General features: G+C 37.9%; 1 protein-coding gene and 1 long non-coding RNA gene across 2 annotated transcripts; one reads left to right on the top strand and one right to left on the bottom strand.

Annotated features, from left to right (window-relative positions):
- Nucleotides 1–1,868: 1,868 nt before the first annotated feature.
- LOC105356850 (nectin-1-like) lies at nt 1,869–11,099 on the bottom strand. Its single transcript, XM_023950910.1, has 7 exons — nt 10,848–11,099; nt 5,871–6,203; nt 5,490–5,789; nt 4,440–4,533; nt 3,410–3,561; nt 2,569–2,800; nt 1,869–2,157 (listed from the first exon to the last, which is right to left on the bottom strand). Exons 1-6 carry the CDS (start codon nt 10,993–10,995, stop codon nt 2,676–2,678), a joined length of 1,152 nt encoding a protein of 383 aa, XP_023806678.1. The 5' UTR covers nt 10,996–11,099; the 3' UTR covers nt 1,869–2,157; nt 2,569–2,675.
- A 2,763-nt stretch (nt 11,100–13,862) lies between these two features.
- Nucleotides 13,863–15,385, top strand: LOC111946756. The gene is made up of 3 exons (XR_002872514.1): nt 13,863–13,900; nt 14,531–14,610; nt 14,689–15,385. It is a non-coding gene; the product is annotated as an uncharacterized LOC111946756 (long non-coding RNA).
- The last annotated feature ends 737 nt before the right edge of the window (nt 15,386–16,122 follow it).

The raw sequence follows: 16,122 nt of genomic DNA, 5'->3' as shown, positions 1-16,122 counted from the left end.
GTGAAATCAAATAAAAACATTTGGAGAAGTAAAAACTATGTAAAACTTTACTAAAAAGATGTGTTTTTTTCTTTAAAACCTCCACTGTGGCTGAAGCCATCACATCCTGAGGCAGGCTGTTCCACAGATCCCATAGTTCTGAAATGAGGCCTCGCCGTGGTTTTTCAGTTCTGACCTTTGGGACCATCAGCAGACCTGCACCTGTGGACCTGGGGGCTCTGGGAGGATCATAAACTAAAAGTAATTCTGATAAAAATGAGGGTCCAATTCCATTAAACTTTTATAAAATAATAAAAGAATCTTGAAATTGATCGATCTTTTACAGACATGGCAGTAGATCACGTTATTTCCAACAAATCTGGTGATTCTTTAAGCAGTAAGCAAATGTGCTAAAAGGTTTCAAGCTTGCATCATGTTAGGAAGAATCTTTAGTGCACGCAGAGTGGATAGGGCTTGTACATTAAAAAATTCTCACAAACGAGTGAACAAATTTTCTTTTATAAAATATCAATAAAAATAGCTTTTTGTTTTACTAAAAGAACATTTTTTTTAAAGTTAGTTTGTTTTAGTTCATCAGCAATAAAAACAAACTGTAAACTGTTCCTCAAAATAGAAAAATATAAATGTATAAGGCACCAGTTTTACAATTTATTCCTGGTTTATGTTTATCAACTATAAAATTAAGTCTACAAATGTTTCAACTAGGGGTGTGTATTTGCAGGGGTCTGGTGATATGATGTTTATCATGATACGATACTTATACTGATACATCCCAACACAGAACCACAGACGACATTTCTCTTTAAAAAAAATCTAATCAATATTTGTATAGCACTTTTCCAACTTGTGCTACTCTGAGTGCTTTACATAAAAACATAATCAAGATTTAAAAATAAGACTTTAAAAACATATTTTTGTCTAAAACCCATAAAATACCCACAATTTAATTTAAAGATTATGACTTAGAAAAAACGTGATCTGAATATCAATGCACATTTAATAAAATGGCAAAATATATTTAAGGATTAAAACATTCAGCTCTGCAACTGTATTTCAAAGCTGCTTTTAAGCAAATTTATGGTGCTTTTGTTTCAGTAATTTAAGATTTTTTTTTCAACACTCAATGTTGTCTAATTTTCAGAACATAATATTTTTCAGCACAGGAAAAAAGTCTACAAATATTAAACATGCCTTAACCAGTAATGTTCTATATGTATGGTTGAGGAAATAAGGTGCTATTTATGTCCAGCATTGCTAAGCAGTACTTTTAAAAGGGTTTTTGGATCTCCGTTGTCACACACATAGACATAAAAACAAATTTCACTTCTGATTGCCAGAGCTTTTCAGAGCATTGCACACGTCACTCGGATCCATCAGGTCTATGTAACAACAACCACAAGGCTCATTAGTTCACACAATGAGTTATAGGCCACTGTTGAGTCGCACCGCTGCAAGTTACATATGCAAAGTGAGACACCACATTGGAAAAGGGCAAGAGGCCGGCTCACTGCTGTGCTACAAATGCAAAAACAGAGTTGGAAAAGCAAAGGTGTGTCATTTGAGAAATAAATTATTGCTGTCAGCTAATAAAGTAAAACTCATAGAAAACATTTTAGAAAGATCTGAGTGAGTTTACTCTCAGAATAGTGAACGTTTAGGCTAATCTTGTAGTGATGATGGCGATGACAACACAAAGGAAGCCCATTTAAAATCAATGGTAGCATTAGACTATTTCCACATTTTCTGGCACTACTTTTTTTGTTTTTTGGAGGATAACGTGTGTTCGGTCTCAGATCAGACGAGACGACCTTCTGAATTTAAGCACATTACTAAACAGAGGAAAGAAAGTAACCAGAATTTTCTAGTTCCATATTATAAAGATCAGTGCAGTTTATGTAGGTGTGAAATCAAACCCTGTTTGCTGAGTTAAGACCCCAGACTCCATTTTAACTGCAAACACCATTCAATCCTCCCCTCTCCTTGACTCCACTTCTCTTTGCTTTATAAACTCCTGTCACCGTCCTTCAGAGTTAAAGCTGCATCCATGGAGACAGACATGGTCTGTAGAGAACTCTACAGTTTAAAATCAAAATCCACATTTGCACCTGATGGACATCATCGTTCAGAAGATCCTTCTTTCACGGTTTCAGCAGAAATCTAAAGCAGAAAAACATCAGATTAATTTTAAGACAGACAACCAGAGACCGTCATTAAACTTCATGAAATAATTTATTTCAAAGAAATAATACTTTTGGAATATTTATATAAAATGAGGGAATAATTTTGTTTGCTAAACTCAAGAAAAACACAAAAATCTATTTCAGCCTTAACAAGTCATGAAAATGTGTTAAAACAGGCATCTTAACTTTGAGCCCATCTTTTAATTGCAGAAAACAAAGATTTTTTCTCTCGTCATGTTGTTTGCCACAAATGACCATTTAGCAGCTAAGAATGTACAGTTTGTGCAGTTAAATTAGTTTATTTGTAAAATCCAGTATATATATATACATACAAAAAATAATATTTGCTAAATGTTATTGTTATTATTGATATTTTTATTATTTTTACCTTTTTTTCTGCCACCAATGAGGAGCTTCTTATCCAGACTTCTTGGCATCTCCCCGAGGATCTGACTGAAACCTTTGTAAAATACTATGAGGAAAAAACTTCCTCTTTCAGTTTGTTAATTTTAACTCATTACATATCTGTTGGACTTGATACCTTTGAAGTTTTCCAGTTCCAAGCAGGAGAATCAGGAGAATTGGGAGACCAACCAAGACGCAGAAAAAGTTGCAGTTTCCTGTAAGAAATAAGTCAAAGTTTAATGGCACCACTTCTAATTATCTCTAAAAAAATTATATTTGAAAAAAAAAAAATTATGACACATACATTTTTAATTTTAAACAACAACAAAAAAATACATCTTTGTGAAGTAAACTTTCTTTAAAAAGAATGCTTTTGCAATGCTAGAAACAGAAAAGTCTTCATTCTCTCTGAGTGTATTGTGCTTCCATGGGGACAGACAAAAATGACATTTAGGAAAATCTTCAGAAAATCCTATTTATATATTTTACACAATGTAAATAAGAGTAACAATTGTGACATTCATTAATTTCACATGTTTGGAAGGAAGTTACACTCAGAGCCCACAGAAAAAGTCTTTTTCCTATCGCCCCTCTGTCCACAAAACACAATTTAAGGGGGAATTCAGTCTGGAAAAATCCTTTGGTCCGGACCCAGTCCACTTAATTTATGCACAAATTTGGTCCAGTTGTTCCGCTTCCAACACGGAGCTTCAGACTGAAGACCCAAAGTCTTTAGAAGCTCTCCCAGCATGCCTCAAGATTTGTTGTGTTTGGTATTCAGGTGAACATCTATGTATTTGTTTTGTTCTCACAGCAGAACTCACCTGAAGAGAAATGCACAAAGAAGTAAGCCTGTTTGCTTCCGTATGGATTTTTGGTTTCACACTGATAAAGGCCGGACAAGTCATTGCTCTGGCTTGAAAACTGCAGTGTTGCACCCACAACTTTAACTGATGGAGGCAGAGGCTGGCCAGACCTGAAAAGGCAAAAACAAAATTCAATCACAAAAAAATAAAAATAACTTGACTGCAGGTCAAAACAGTTCTCAGCCACACAAGAGGAGCAGTTTAGTTTGTCTGGGTGGTTTCATGCTTCACTTTTACAGGTGTTTTTAAACTTTAAGCAAAAATAAACAGAGTCCAGGGTCTTTCACAATAATTGCACATTTTAGGTTAGTCATAACTACCCCTGCATGTGGATACTAGCACAAGAACAGGCAAACGGCTGGGTCCAAATGCAGCAGGTTTATTAGCTCAGCTAAAAGTCCACAAAGCTAAATCAGCATCGGGCAGGGGTTGATAACAGGCATCAAAGGAGAGACAGGGTAGTCAGGATCCAGGCGAAAGTCAGGGCAGGGGGCAGGCAAACTGAGTCAGACACAGTCAGGAGACAGAAGATCAGGTCCAACCATAACGCTCGGTAAGGAAGGCAGAATGGCACAAACAATACTTCACACTGAGTGTGGCTCAGTGCAGTGTGTAACCCTTATGCTATCTTAGATGACCCCACCCTTACATTGACGTGTTCTCCCTACCATGACAAAGGTGGATAAAGGTGGAAAGATTTCATGTTATCCATGGACACCAGTTAAGATCACAAATCATTGAAGAAGTGAATGTTCATTCAGCCTGACTTTTTAAAATATTGAATTGTCAATTGAGATTTGCGTATTCCTTTGAATTCTAGTTGCAAAAACTTCCACAGGTTAGGTTGAACACACAAGTGTACTCAGACAATAAATAAATACATTTAAAAAAACAAATACATTTCAAAACACATATTCAAAATGCAAACAACACTGAATTTACTTTGTGTATCTGGTTAAATGATCTGTTTTTCAGACATTTTCAGTACCTTGTCCAGATAACAGTTGCTTTTGGATTTGCCTCAGTTTCACACTCATATGATACTTCGGATCGTTCAACAATGTTGACTTTCCCAGGTGGGTCTGCAATAAATACAAAAAGGTTTATGACATAAGATACATGTCAGTCCTACAAGGATAACAGTGGTTTAAAAGCATTTATATTTGTAATGAGAAAAATGTGCAACTTTGTCCCAAAATAAAGTTGTTCTGCCTAAAACACAAAAAAGCTTTTTTCATTGTATAAAATATTGGAAAGCAAGAACCAAGGCTCATCCATGTGGATCATGTTGGATACAAAGTCCTTTACACCAGCGCTGTTCAGGACGTTTTTAGGCCACTGACCAGTTTAATGTCAGCCAATATTTTATTTACCGTACTTCTTTTTTTTTTAATTACATTTTATTTAATAACATGATTTTCATTGAAGTAGATCTTTAAATAACAGAATAAGTTAAATTCCGGTCAACTCAAATTCAATGATTTACTAACGGGGAAAGAAAACAGTAAAGAATCTTACACAAGAAGTTAAAGAATAACAAAGAAATTAAAGTTCTGCATAAATAAGAAGCAGAAGATCACAGGACAACACCTAAGCAGGCAAGACAGCAAGAGAGGAAAAAGAGCAGAGGAGCCCCATTCTATTTCTGCAGTTCCATTTAAAGGCCTGGTTATGTGTTTCTCTGCACATTGTGCATTTCCTAGTTAACATATCATAATAATAATCATCAATAATCATAACAACAATATGTTCATTTCGGGGAACCTTCTTTTGACATTTGGCTGTACTTTTTTACTTCCTTTAATCGTCCTTCCTCTTGGAAGGAGATGGTCAAAGACACTCTCAAAGGTCACCCTCTGGTTTTCTCACAACAGATATTCTAGAAGGCTCCATAGGTATGATAAGAAGACATGTTGTCCAACAGTCTTTCCTCTTGTGTCCTGTCTTCACCTCTAGGCCTGCATTCGTTATTCTTTCTACACTTTTCACTTTCACTATCAGAATAAATCTGCTTTAGAGGAAGTTTGAAGATACTCACAGTGGACCTGGATGTTGGTTTCTAAGATTTCTTCTTTTGTTGCCTCACTTGAGATGACACACTTCACTGATTGACCATTCATCTCTCTCCCAGGTTTTCCAAGCAGAGTACTCCATGTGGTGGTCGTACCATTAGCATGCTGAGTTTCCTTAATTTCTTCTCGAACTTTTCCTTCCAAAGAACCTTTGATCCATCTCACCTCTGCCTTAGGTTTAGAAGCAGCAGCTGTGCAGGTTGCAAGTGGAACCTCCTCATTTCCCTCTAAGGGTGTATAATCCATCAGATTTGTGATTGGGGGCACTAAAGGAGTACCAGTAAAATCAAGATGTTGCAGTAACAACAGTAACAAAATGCAGAACAATGTCAACAGTCAGATCTTACCAAGTATTACAAGTTGTGAATTTCTGCTTGGTGTTCCACCAGGGAACAAGCTGAAGATGCATCTGTAGCTTCCTTCATCCTTCAGTGTCACATTAGAAAACTTCAGGGTTCCATTTTTATCATTGAAATTTCCAATAAATTCAAATCTGAAATCCTTTTCATTTCTATACTTGAGTCCAATCGTGGGCTGAATTATCAAGAAAACATCATCTGGAGCTTTTCCTTTGATCGTTTTCTGCCATGTGATCTGGGAAAGACGATCATTTGTGATTATGTGGCAGGGTAAGATGGCGGAGGATCCAAGCATCACAACCACATCTCCAACCTGGACAGCTGTAAAGAGAACAAAACATGACTTTAATACAAAAATCTGTCCAAAGTCTGCATTAAAGAAAAAATGTTTGTAGTTTGATTACAACACAATCATCTCTTTAATACACCAAGTTAAACAACAAGACATTTTCCAACTTATCTGTGTTTTTTACTTCTAGTGGTTTGGACTATGGATTGTTTATTCTTCACTTAAAGCCTTAGTCATATGCGCCCACATAGTGGTTTGACCCATATGAGTGCTGAGGGATTTTTTTTGGCTGTTGGTTGGCCTGCATCCACCTTTAAGGGCTGTTGAGACCATCGACAGTAAAAACAATGGACGAATCAAGGTGTGAGATCACCCACACAAATTGGGCTCTTACCTCCAGCTCTCGTGAAATGAGGCAAAATCCCTCACCATTGCTTCCAGATACGGGCGTCGCCATGTTGAAACCAGTCGACAGTGATTGGTCTGAGTCTCTCTGAGTGATTGTGTCTATGGCAATGGCGACAGTAGTTGCCACAGATACGATGACTCAGAGCGAGTCGGACCAATCACTGTCAACTGGTTTCAACATGGCGGCGCCCTAATCAGGAAGCAATGGTACTTCCTATTTGGATAACAAAAAGGGAGGGGTTGAGCTGACCATTGTTTTTACAGTCAATGGTCAAATGTTTTACCCTTAACATTAGAGCTGTAGCTCCTGTGTTCTTTTTGAATAACCGTAACTTTTCATCTGTTTGCACAATTAACACTTAACTTCTGTAAAGTGCTGTATATCAGACCAAAGCTGCTTTTCTAAGCTTTCAGTCTGTTGGAATTTCGTTAATTAAGCATTGGTCAATGATAATTGAAATGGCACTTTTTAATTCCTGTTGCCAGAATTATAATAAAGCTCTGAAGCTTTATTAAGGCTGGAAGTCCGAATTTGTGACTCTCTTTTTTTAACTTTACCGAAACAATATTTTTCTTATTTTCATAGCGACAATAATAATAATAATAATACCGTAATATTAATAATGATAAGTGTCCCCTAAATTAAATTTTGTTTTTATTTTCCCCTCTTGGAAATATTGCGGGATAGTGGGCCTTCAAAGTGGGTCACATAGACAAAGAAACACACATAAGGAAGCAGCTGACACACAGATGGCTCTCAGCCGGAGCAGGAGAGAAGCTGCAGGCAAATCTTTGAACGATCTTATGATCCCTGAATGGAAACGTGATTACTGATGTTTTAGCCCAGTGGAATTTTCAGAAAAAAGCATAACAACTTCAGTTGCAGGTATACTTCCACTGTGAGTTAAAGTGTTGCGAGTTAAGGTGTTTTGTTGTGACTTAAAGTGTTTTGTTGTGAGATATTAGCCGCGGTTAAATGGGCAAAATATTTTGATCGGATCAATGGTCGGATTAAAATTCAACCGTGCACATGGGCCCAGAAAACCTTTTTCCTATTAGAACAAACGTTCACATGGGTCTCACTTTCGGTCAGAATAAATCATTTGGACATGCGCAGTAGTGTTGAAAATACCGGAAAAGGAAATGAGTCCCACAGTAAACAAACCTTGCTGTCATATACATTTATTCAGCAGCTCGGTAATATACGAGACGATCGTCCAAATGTGCTTTTATTAATGTTATGAATATTATGAAGGGCCTGTTCGCTCATCGTTTTAATTTTAATCTGTGTGGTCAGTGCTTTTTCTGTGGAAGAACGGAGCTGAAAGAAGCCAGGCTGAGAGAGGCTAACACATGCTAACAACATTTAGCCTTAGATGAACATAAAATCGATGCGGGAAATGCCGCAATCTGCATCCTGGCTGCACGTAAATATGTGGGAATAACATCAGCCTTTATTTAGTTGGGACATGACTGGAAACACAAATTCACATGATTGTTTGAACAGTTTTTAAGGACTGATTGACATTTCTGCTCTGAAAAGTTCGCACACCGCCCCAAAGCCACTGTGTGAGCTGGAAGTCCGAGCTCTGCCTGGACACAAGGTTCACCTGAAGCCGTCAGCCGCTAACCCAGAGCAGTGGGACGGATTGCAGTCCATCAAAGTCTCCCAAACATAACAAAACAACAAAACCCACACGTAACAAAGCATCCTCCCCTCAAACACAAAGTTATTAATCCAGCTGCTCTGTTCAGAGACACAGTTCCTTTGGTCCACCGGCACCCGAGCCCAGATGTCATGGGGCACAAAGCGCTCCTCCCCGGCATCCCCCTCGTGAGGGGTGTAAGAGAGGGGAGAGGCGAAGAGCCAGCGGGGCGAGAGCGGAGCGGTGTTTTGCACCGGGCCTCCACAGAGCAGCCGGTCGGTCCTGTTTGAGCTCCAAAGCTTTCTCTGGAGCATCACACCGTCTATGCATGACGTTAAACCAGAGTAGTAGTGACACACAATCGGAATGAACCGTTTATATGAAGAACGATCGGATCAACAATCGGCATAACCCACCTATCTCGATCGGAAAGAAATGTTGATCCGAACGAGTCTGATCGGGGCAGAGTATTCCACACGGCGTGTTTACATGACGCATTTTTCTTCCGATTGGGCGTTCTTTCAGATGACTTTTGTCTATGTAAACCCAGTTATTGTTTTACGTTTTGAGATAAAGTCTTCTTCTTTCTCTTTCGGCTTTTTCCCATCAGGGGTCGCCACAGCGAACAAGTCGCATGGTAAACTTGGCAATGTTTTACGCCGGATGCCCTTCCTGACGCAACCTTCTCAAAGCAACCGGGCTTGGGACCGGCAGAGAAGTAGAGAAGGGAAACGTTTTGAGATAAAGTATTGTGTTGTTTGTATTGAGCTGTTTCGTGTAGCAAGTTACTTTTTTTTAGTGTTGTGACGAATTCTAGTGTGTTATTTTGTGTTATGAAATCTAAAGTGTTGTGTTGTGACCTTTATGGGCCACCGTACTTAACTATCTAAATCAGGGGTCCCCAAACATTTTCCAGCGAGGGCCACATGAGGTTTCCATTCTCTGATGGGGGGCCAGGATCAGTTTGAAATAGAAAAAGTGTGACAGTGGCAGGGGTTCCTAAATGTAAACTGAAAGCCACACATAACTAAATATTAATAACCCAATGTGATATCAAATACTCCTCTCCCGGTTCTTCACCAAAATACCAGAGACATATATATATATATATATACTACTTATGAAATCAGTAAAAAATAACCCTCTCTGGGTTCTTTCCGTAAAAAGTCAGGAAATACATAGTAACAGTATTTTAGATTTTAGAAAATTAATAATAACCAAATAAATCTCTGTGAGTTGTTCACTGAATTAAAGCTTGTGTTGTCCATGCAAAAACTTACAAAAACATGTAAATGTTCAACTTCAGTTGTGGAGCAGAGTCTCTTAAATGACTCACATGAGCAGTTTCTTAAGGTTTTTGTGTTTTCCTTATAAACCGGGTGTGGAGGTTTTCAGGAGGCTAGCTAGACATCACTGTTTGTTCTCTCTGATCAACTTTCTAGGTTAAATGCCTGCATTCTGGATCAATGTTTCCCTTTCCTAACCTTTTTGTCACTTTTCCGTTCTGATGGGCATGGGGGGGGGGGGGGGGGTCACGTTCAAATTCTATAACTGGGTCAAAGTGAGATTGCAGTAGCAACCCTTTTAGCTTGGCTCACATTTCAATTCAAATAAGCTTTATGTACATGAGGAAACTACGGTGGCCCTGAAGTGCAAACCAACAACGTCATCGCTTCATTTAAAATACTTTTCAGTTCAAATGATTGACAAACATCATCATCCAATCAGCGTTGTCCCATAGTACCTGCTTCTTCCGGTTTGGAAATGTTTTTCATTTTTGAAGATTTCGTTTTGTTTTCTGGAAATTCATTCTGTGTTCTGAAATGTTTTTCATTTTTTAATATTTCAATTTTTTTCTGAAATGTTTTTCATTTTTTAATATTTCATTTTTTTCTGAAATGTTTTTCATTTTTCATATTTCTTTTTTTTCCTGGAAATTAATTTTGTTTTCTGAAATGTTTTTTTTTTGTCATTTTTGTTTTTCAAGTTTTGGTTTCTGAAATTTTGTTTTGTTTTCTAAAATGTAATGCTGCTTTTTAAATTTTTTTTTTTTTAATTGTTGTGATCTTAAAAATGTTTTTGTATCGAGTGATTTGTTGAATGCTTTGCACTTCAGGGCCACCGTAGGAAACGATTCCAGGGTTTCTGTTTTCCATGCTTCCATGAGTCTCCATCACTGAAGTGACCTTCCATGCTGTTTGGCTATTTGTGAGTGCTGGAATAAACGGGCTGAAGCTAAAAAGGGAATAATGCCTCTCCACCTGTTTATTTCTGCTTGAAGCTGCCCGGGGTCGTGCGGTGTATGGGGCACGGACAGCTCTCCAAAAGAAACCTTTTCATGAGCAGTTTGGTTTGAGACGGTCCAGCCGGATCGTTACAATACGAAAAATGATCCTCTGATTCCTTTAAGGCTTTTCCTTGTGGATTTTTTCCACATCTGGAACATTTTTTTCCTAAAATAAAAACCTGTGAACCACTGAATCGTTTACCAAAATGTTTGTTCTGGAAATCAGAGAATGTTCTAAACATTTGAAGAAAACAAACGTAACTTCTGTAAAGTGAGAATTGTTTCTCTTTTCGACTTTCCCTTCGTCAAAGAACAAAACAAGGATGGAAACAAACCTTCGACGTGTTTCGTCTCTAGATGAGATGCAGTCAACAAGATGAACATCTTCAAAAAAATGACGGAGAAAAGTCCTGCAGAAAAGCACAAACATGTTTTTCTGTATCTGGGTCTTCGGTTGACTTCAGTCGCTCCAAACGGCTCCATGGTCTCTTCTTCTGTCCCCAAACGACCTCACCCGCTGCTGTCTGCAGATAAAATATGAAGTCATAAATATCTCTTCATAATTAAACTGCTACAGTGATGGGTCCGATGTACTGTGGCAACTCATAAAGTCAAACTCTGTGTGTCGAGGCGCGCTGATTCAGTAAATGTCACGTGACTCAGGTCACGTCACAGAGGAGGAGCCAAACAAGGAAGCGCATCTTCCGAGGTTTTCCACCCAGTTGGGTGATTTTGAATTTGATTTTGTGGAGAACATTTGCTTTGGGCGGGTTATGATTTGATTCGATGCAATTACATTTAGTGTTAGGCTAAAATTCTGTGTTTGCCACAAAAAACAGTCAGAATTAAAGTTTGCATGAACTAAACTGTGATCTACCTGATGCAACAAGTGTAACCCAAATGTAAAAAAGTTTGTAAAAGTTTGTAAAACAGAATATGTAGGTGTGAATGACAACAGCTCAGGTTAGAAACACTTGCTTATGCATTAAAAACACTTTAGAAGTGGAAATCATTGCTTACTCTTTCCAGTCACTTGTCTCAAACCAAAAATACATGATTACTTTTAAATGCTGCATTGAGCAAATGAGGTTTTAAGATTGTTCTTAAACATAAAATGATAAAAACTGCAAAAAAAAAAGTAACACAATTAAAAAAAGCTAAGAACAGAAAGTTACAGAATAACTTTAAAAAATCAATATTTAAACAATGTTGTTAATGTTTAAACAAAAATAATTACATTTTAAAAACGAGTTAGAAAAGCCAATATATTCCAAATATATGAAACAACTACAAGCAGCCTGCTTACATTTATTAGGGTTTTATTTTAAAAAATCTAATGTTTTTTTTATTCTTTAATTTCTTTGCATGTCTGCAAAATCTGGAGTCCAGTTTACAGCTACTAACCACTTTTATCTTGGAGAGTACATTTCTTCAAACATCCTTTAGTGCTATTTCATTAAATTTCTGTGTACCTTAAGCTAAAACAAACAGGTACAAAGTTTGAGTTCAGATAAGCAGAGGATGAAAATGAAAATCTGAACGGGACTTCGAGCGTCAGCTCTTCTTCCACAATTTCTGTAAAGACAAAAAAAAAAAAAAAAGAACAATAAACCGTCTTCCTGGTTCTCAAAAGCCTAAACTTTAAAACATGAACAGTTCAGCGACAGATGCAAAAAAACAGACTTTTTTTTTCCAAGAGCAACAGATGAATATGATCAACTGTAGTACCTTTGCTCCTCCCTTTTAGTTCCCAGTTAGAGTATGCAAACCCAGCAGACGGTAGAAAGTCCCGCAGGGCAAAGCTGCACATGATCCCTCTAAACTTGTTTTTATGCAGCCTGTCCCACTTTTAAGATCTGAGAAAAGCTAAATTCCTGACACAACGTATGTTTTGGGGGAAAAATAAAAAACAGGCATATACTCATCCAGAACATCCTCTGTATGCCATGTTACTGATGTTTTTATTATTCTACAATAGATGAGAATATCTTCTTCAGGATTCAGGATATCTTTATTGTCATTTTACCACAGGGATACATTTGTTTCTCTGGTCCCGGGCCAGCCGTTTATGGTGTGATTACGAGCTGGTCAATGTGATAAAGAGACGTCTCAGTGTTATATTACACTTCCTATGGTGTATTCCATAGTCCTGTGATTATTGGACAGAAATTTAGCACAGAATAAGTTGTGTGTGTGTGTGTGGGGGGGGGGGGGGGGGGGGGGGGGGTTACCATGATCTTACAGAGGTCAGCAGTCTGGCCTCCCCTGACTTTATCTCCAAAACCTCTAATATGTGCTGTCCCACCAAGGTCTGTGGTGCCTGTCGCGGCGGTAACCCCTGAACCCGTTGGTGGACACAGGAAGTAAGGGATGCTATCAAGCTAAGGGAAGAGTCATTGATGATGAAGCAAACGGTTGTTTTAAAGAAGCCAGCGTAGTGATACAGAACATTTAAGCTATATGACTGGAACGTCTTATTTAGCCGTGCAGTTAACACATTTTAATGCACACCCAGCAGCCAATCAGAATCGAGTATTCACCTGGACCATGTTATGATTCGATTCAAGCTTCTGATAATTGTCAAAGCCTGGCATCTTTGCTTATTACTAACCAAATTATTTTTTGCTTTTTACATTATGTAAAAGCTTCGGTAAACACTTCTCCATGTCTGGGTTCATAAGATCATTCAGTCTGTCCCAGTGCAGTGAGGTCAGTAGCGGTTTTAGGCACGGGCCATACGGGCGATCGCCCGGGGCGGAAAAATGACGGAGGGGCGGCGCCAGCGGCTCAGCTCTTGTAAAATACTTTATGCACCACTATTGGTTTACTAATATCACAGAGTTTGTAACAGCCTGAAACCTGGCGGCGCCCCCGCCCCGCAGCTGCGCTCCCTCCTGTCTTTGAGAAGTAGATGCAAATGTGTGTGAGAAGGAGAAGGGAGGGGGCGCGGGGTGAAGAAGGAGAAAGGGAGGTATGGTGTCAAAATAGCGCCTAAAGAATTGCGCATCAAAACAGTAAAACCGCGCATCAAAACCCCAAATCTGTGAATCAAAATGCATAAATTGAGAACCAAAACCCACAATTTGCAACCAAAAGCTATAACCCAAAGCACAATCCTATTTCTCAGCTGGCGATTTGTTTTCTCGCCATTCTGAAATCCTGTTTTTGAGTTGCAGTTTTATTTTGAAATTGTCTTTTTGAGTTGCGCTTTTATTTTTTGAGTTGCGCTTTTATTTTTTGCGGTTATGATTCTAAAACCTGTCGACACGTAAAAACAGCGACATGTCAGTCAAGGGGAGGGGAGGCGGGACATCCCTCATATCCAGAAGCTCATTGGCTGCCGAATAACACCGAGTCTTACGTCAACAGACCAGTTTAGAATGTGCCGGTAAGTTTTTCATGTTTTTCATATCTTTTACTATATTAAACGATCAAACTTGTACTTTATTTAACCAGAGGACGCCAGCACAGTCAGATGAGGAGCTCCACCAGTAGCTGCTAGTGAAAAAAGATGTTAGAAAGTTAGATGTTGCATGACAAACTACCACCATTGTTCTCCTGTGTTAGCATGCTAGCTAGCTCAATCAATGCTAGCGGGGTTTCCAGCTCTTTTCATGATTTTTATGGATTAAACAAAGTAGATTTTTTACCACAGTGTCAGGATCGGTCATGTAAAGCTGGGAATAATTGCCCGTGGATTGTCACTAGGATTAATCAAATATGTTATAACGTATAATGTTTCTCAATATTTTTCAGGGTTTACAGACAGAGGGAATTATTGAACAGAGCAACAATATTGCTGTGCCATGTTTACAAAATGTATGCGTCTGCACTATGCAGACTGGCAGAAGTCCGTTATGAGTGAATCAGAGCAGAGTAAATTGTAGCAGACCAGCAAAAACAGGCTTTATTCCCCTTAAAATTATTCCAGTATTAATCATCAATAGAATTATTTGTATATTTTTAATTAGTTGCTGGTTTTAAAATGGACTATTCCTGTATGTCTGTTTTCTATAAGGGCCGTTGTTATGCATGCCATAACAAAAAAGGCAGGAATACTGAGGCAGCTACGACGTGGATGTCTACATCTTCTTTAAGGTAATGAAAACAATTTTAATCTTAATTTTTCTCTTCTTTTTTTGGTTAATTGACTATGCTGTTTTTGTTTCTTTCCAGATGCAGGCCCCAAAGACGTCCCAGTGTGATGCAAAGGCTGTCCAGCTGGCTCACAGACATCTCCTGTTAACTGAAAGAGAAGCATTTAACATAGTTGTCCATTTTGACCATGATTCCATTGACAACATGCCCAGGCACACTGTCTGCTTCCTATTTCTCAGTGCCTGCACAAAAACAGTGACTTTTCCACCTCAAGTCTTTTGAGGAGTATTAAAAACAGTTATTTTAATTTCTCTGTATTGTGGTTAAGATTTTCACAGAATCTGATACACTTGACTCTGTGTTTCAAAGATATTTGCAACACCATCAGTCTTTTGTACAAAACACATTTAATGGTCAAACATTAAAAAATGAAGCTTTACAAAATACCAGTGGTGATTATTAGCCATTTATTTTCTTAAGGGGGGCAGTATTTTGTAAGGCAGATGAGATCTGTTCACATTGTTAGTTTTTGTTACATCCTGCTGAGATGACATGCATAGATCAGTACATATATGTTAATGTCTTGGCCATGGTTTTCCGATGTCCCACAAGGGTTGAACAGGTCTGAGAGGAGACAGGACAAGCCACAGAGGGAACAACAACTCCAACAGTTTCCTGCTCTGCCTGGTTTAAGTTAGTCTGTCGTCCAATATCCACAGCATCCTGCACACAAAGAAAAATGTATTTAAGAAAGTTAAAATGAGAATATATATATATATATATATATATATATATATATATATATATATATATATATATATATATATATATATATATATATATATATATATATATATATATATATATATATATATATATATACACACATACACCTTAAATGATACTCAGTAGCTGCATATTGTGAGAGTTAACTTCCTGTATTAACCTGCAATCTTTAAGGTTGAGAATAAAATGGTTTTGGAATACAGTTCAGAATCAGAAAAACTTTATTGATCCCACCCGTGGGAAATTTGCTCTGGTACCTCAAATAAAAATTGTGTTTCTGAATCATAATTTGACTTTTATTTTATTTTTTTAAATAGGGATTAACTTGATCCCAAAGTAGGAAAGGTGTCACTTTCTTGCAGCAATATGTTGCTTTGTTGTTCAATCCATCTGTAATCCCTAAAGATATATTGAGAAACCTATACATGACTGTACTTCTTGAAAAAAATCTTTGATTAACCCTAGTGACAATTCACGGGCAATTATTCCCAGCTTTACATGACCGATCTTGACACTGTGGTAAGAAACGACTTTGTTTAATCCATAAAAGTCATGAAAAGAGATGGAAATCCCGCTAGCATTGAGCTAGCTAGCATGCTAACACTGGAGAACAATGCTGATAGTTTGTCACGCAACATCTTACTTTCTAACATCTTTTTTCACTAGCAGCTACTGGTGGAGCTCCTCATCTGACTGTGCTGGCGTCCTCTGGTTACATAAAGTACA

Source organism: Oryzias latipes, chromosome 21, assembly GCF_002234675.1.
Source record: "Oryzias latipes chromosome 21, ASM223467v1".
NCBI classification, from domain to species: Eukaryota; Metazoa; Chordata; class Actinopteri; order Beloniformes; family Adrianichthyidae; genus Oryzias; species Oryzias latipes.
This window is presented reverse-complemented; position numbering and strand designations above follow the sequence as displayed.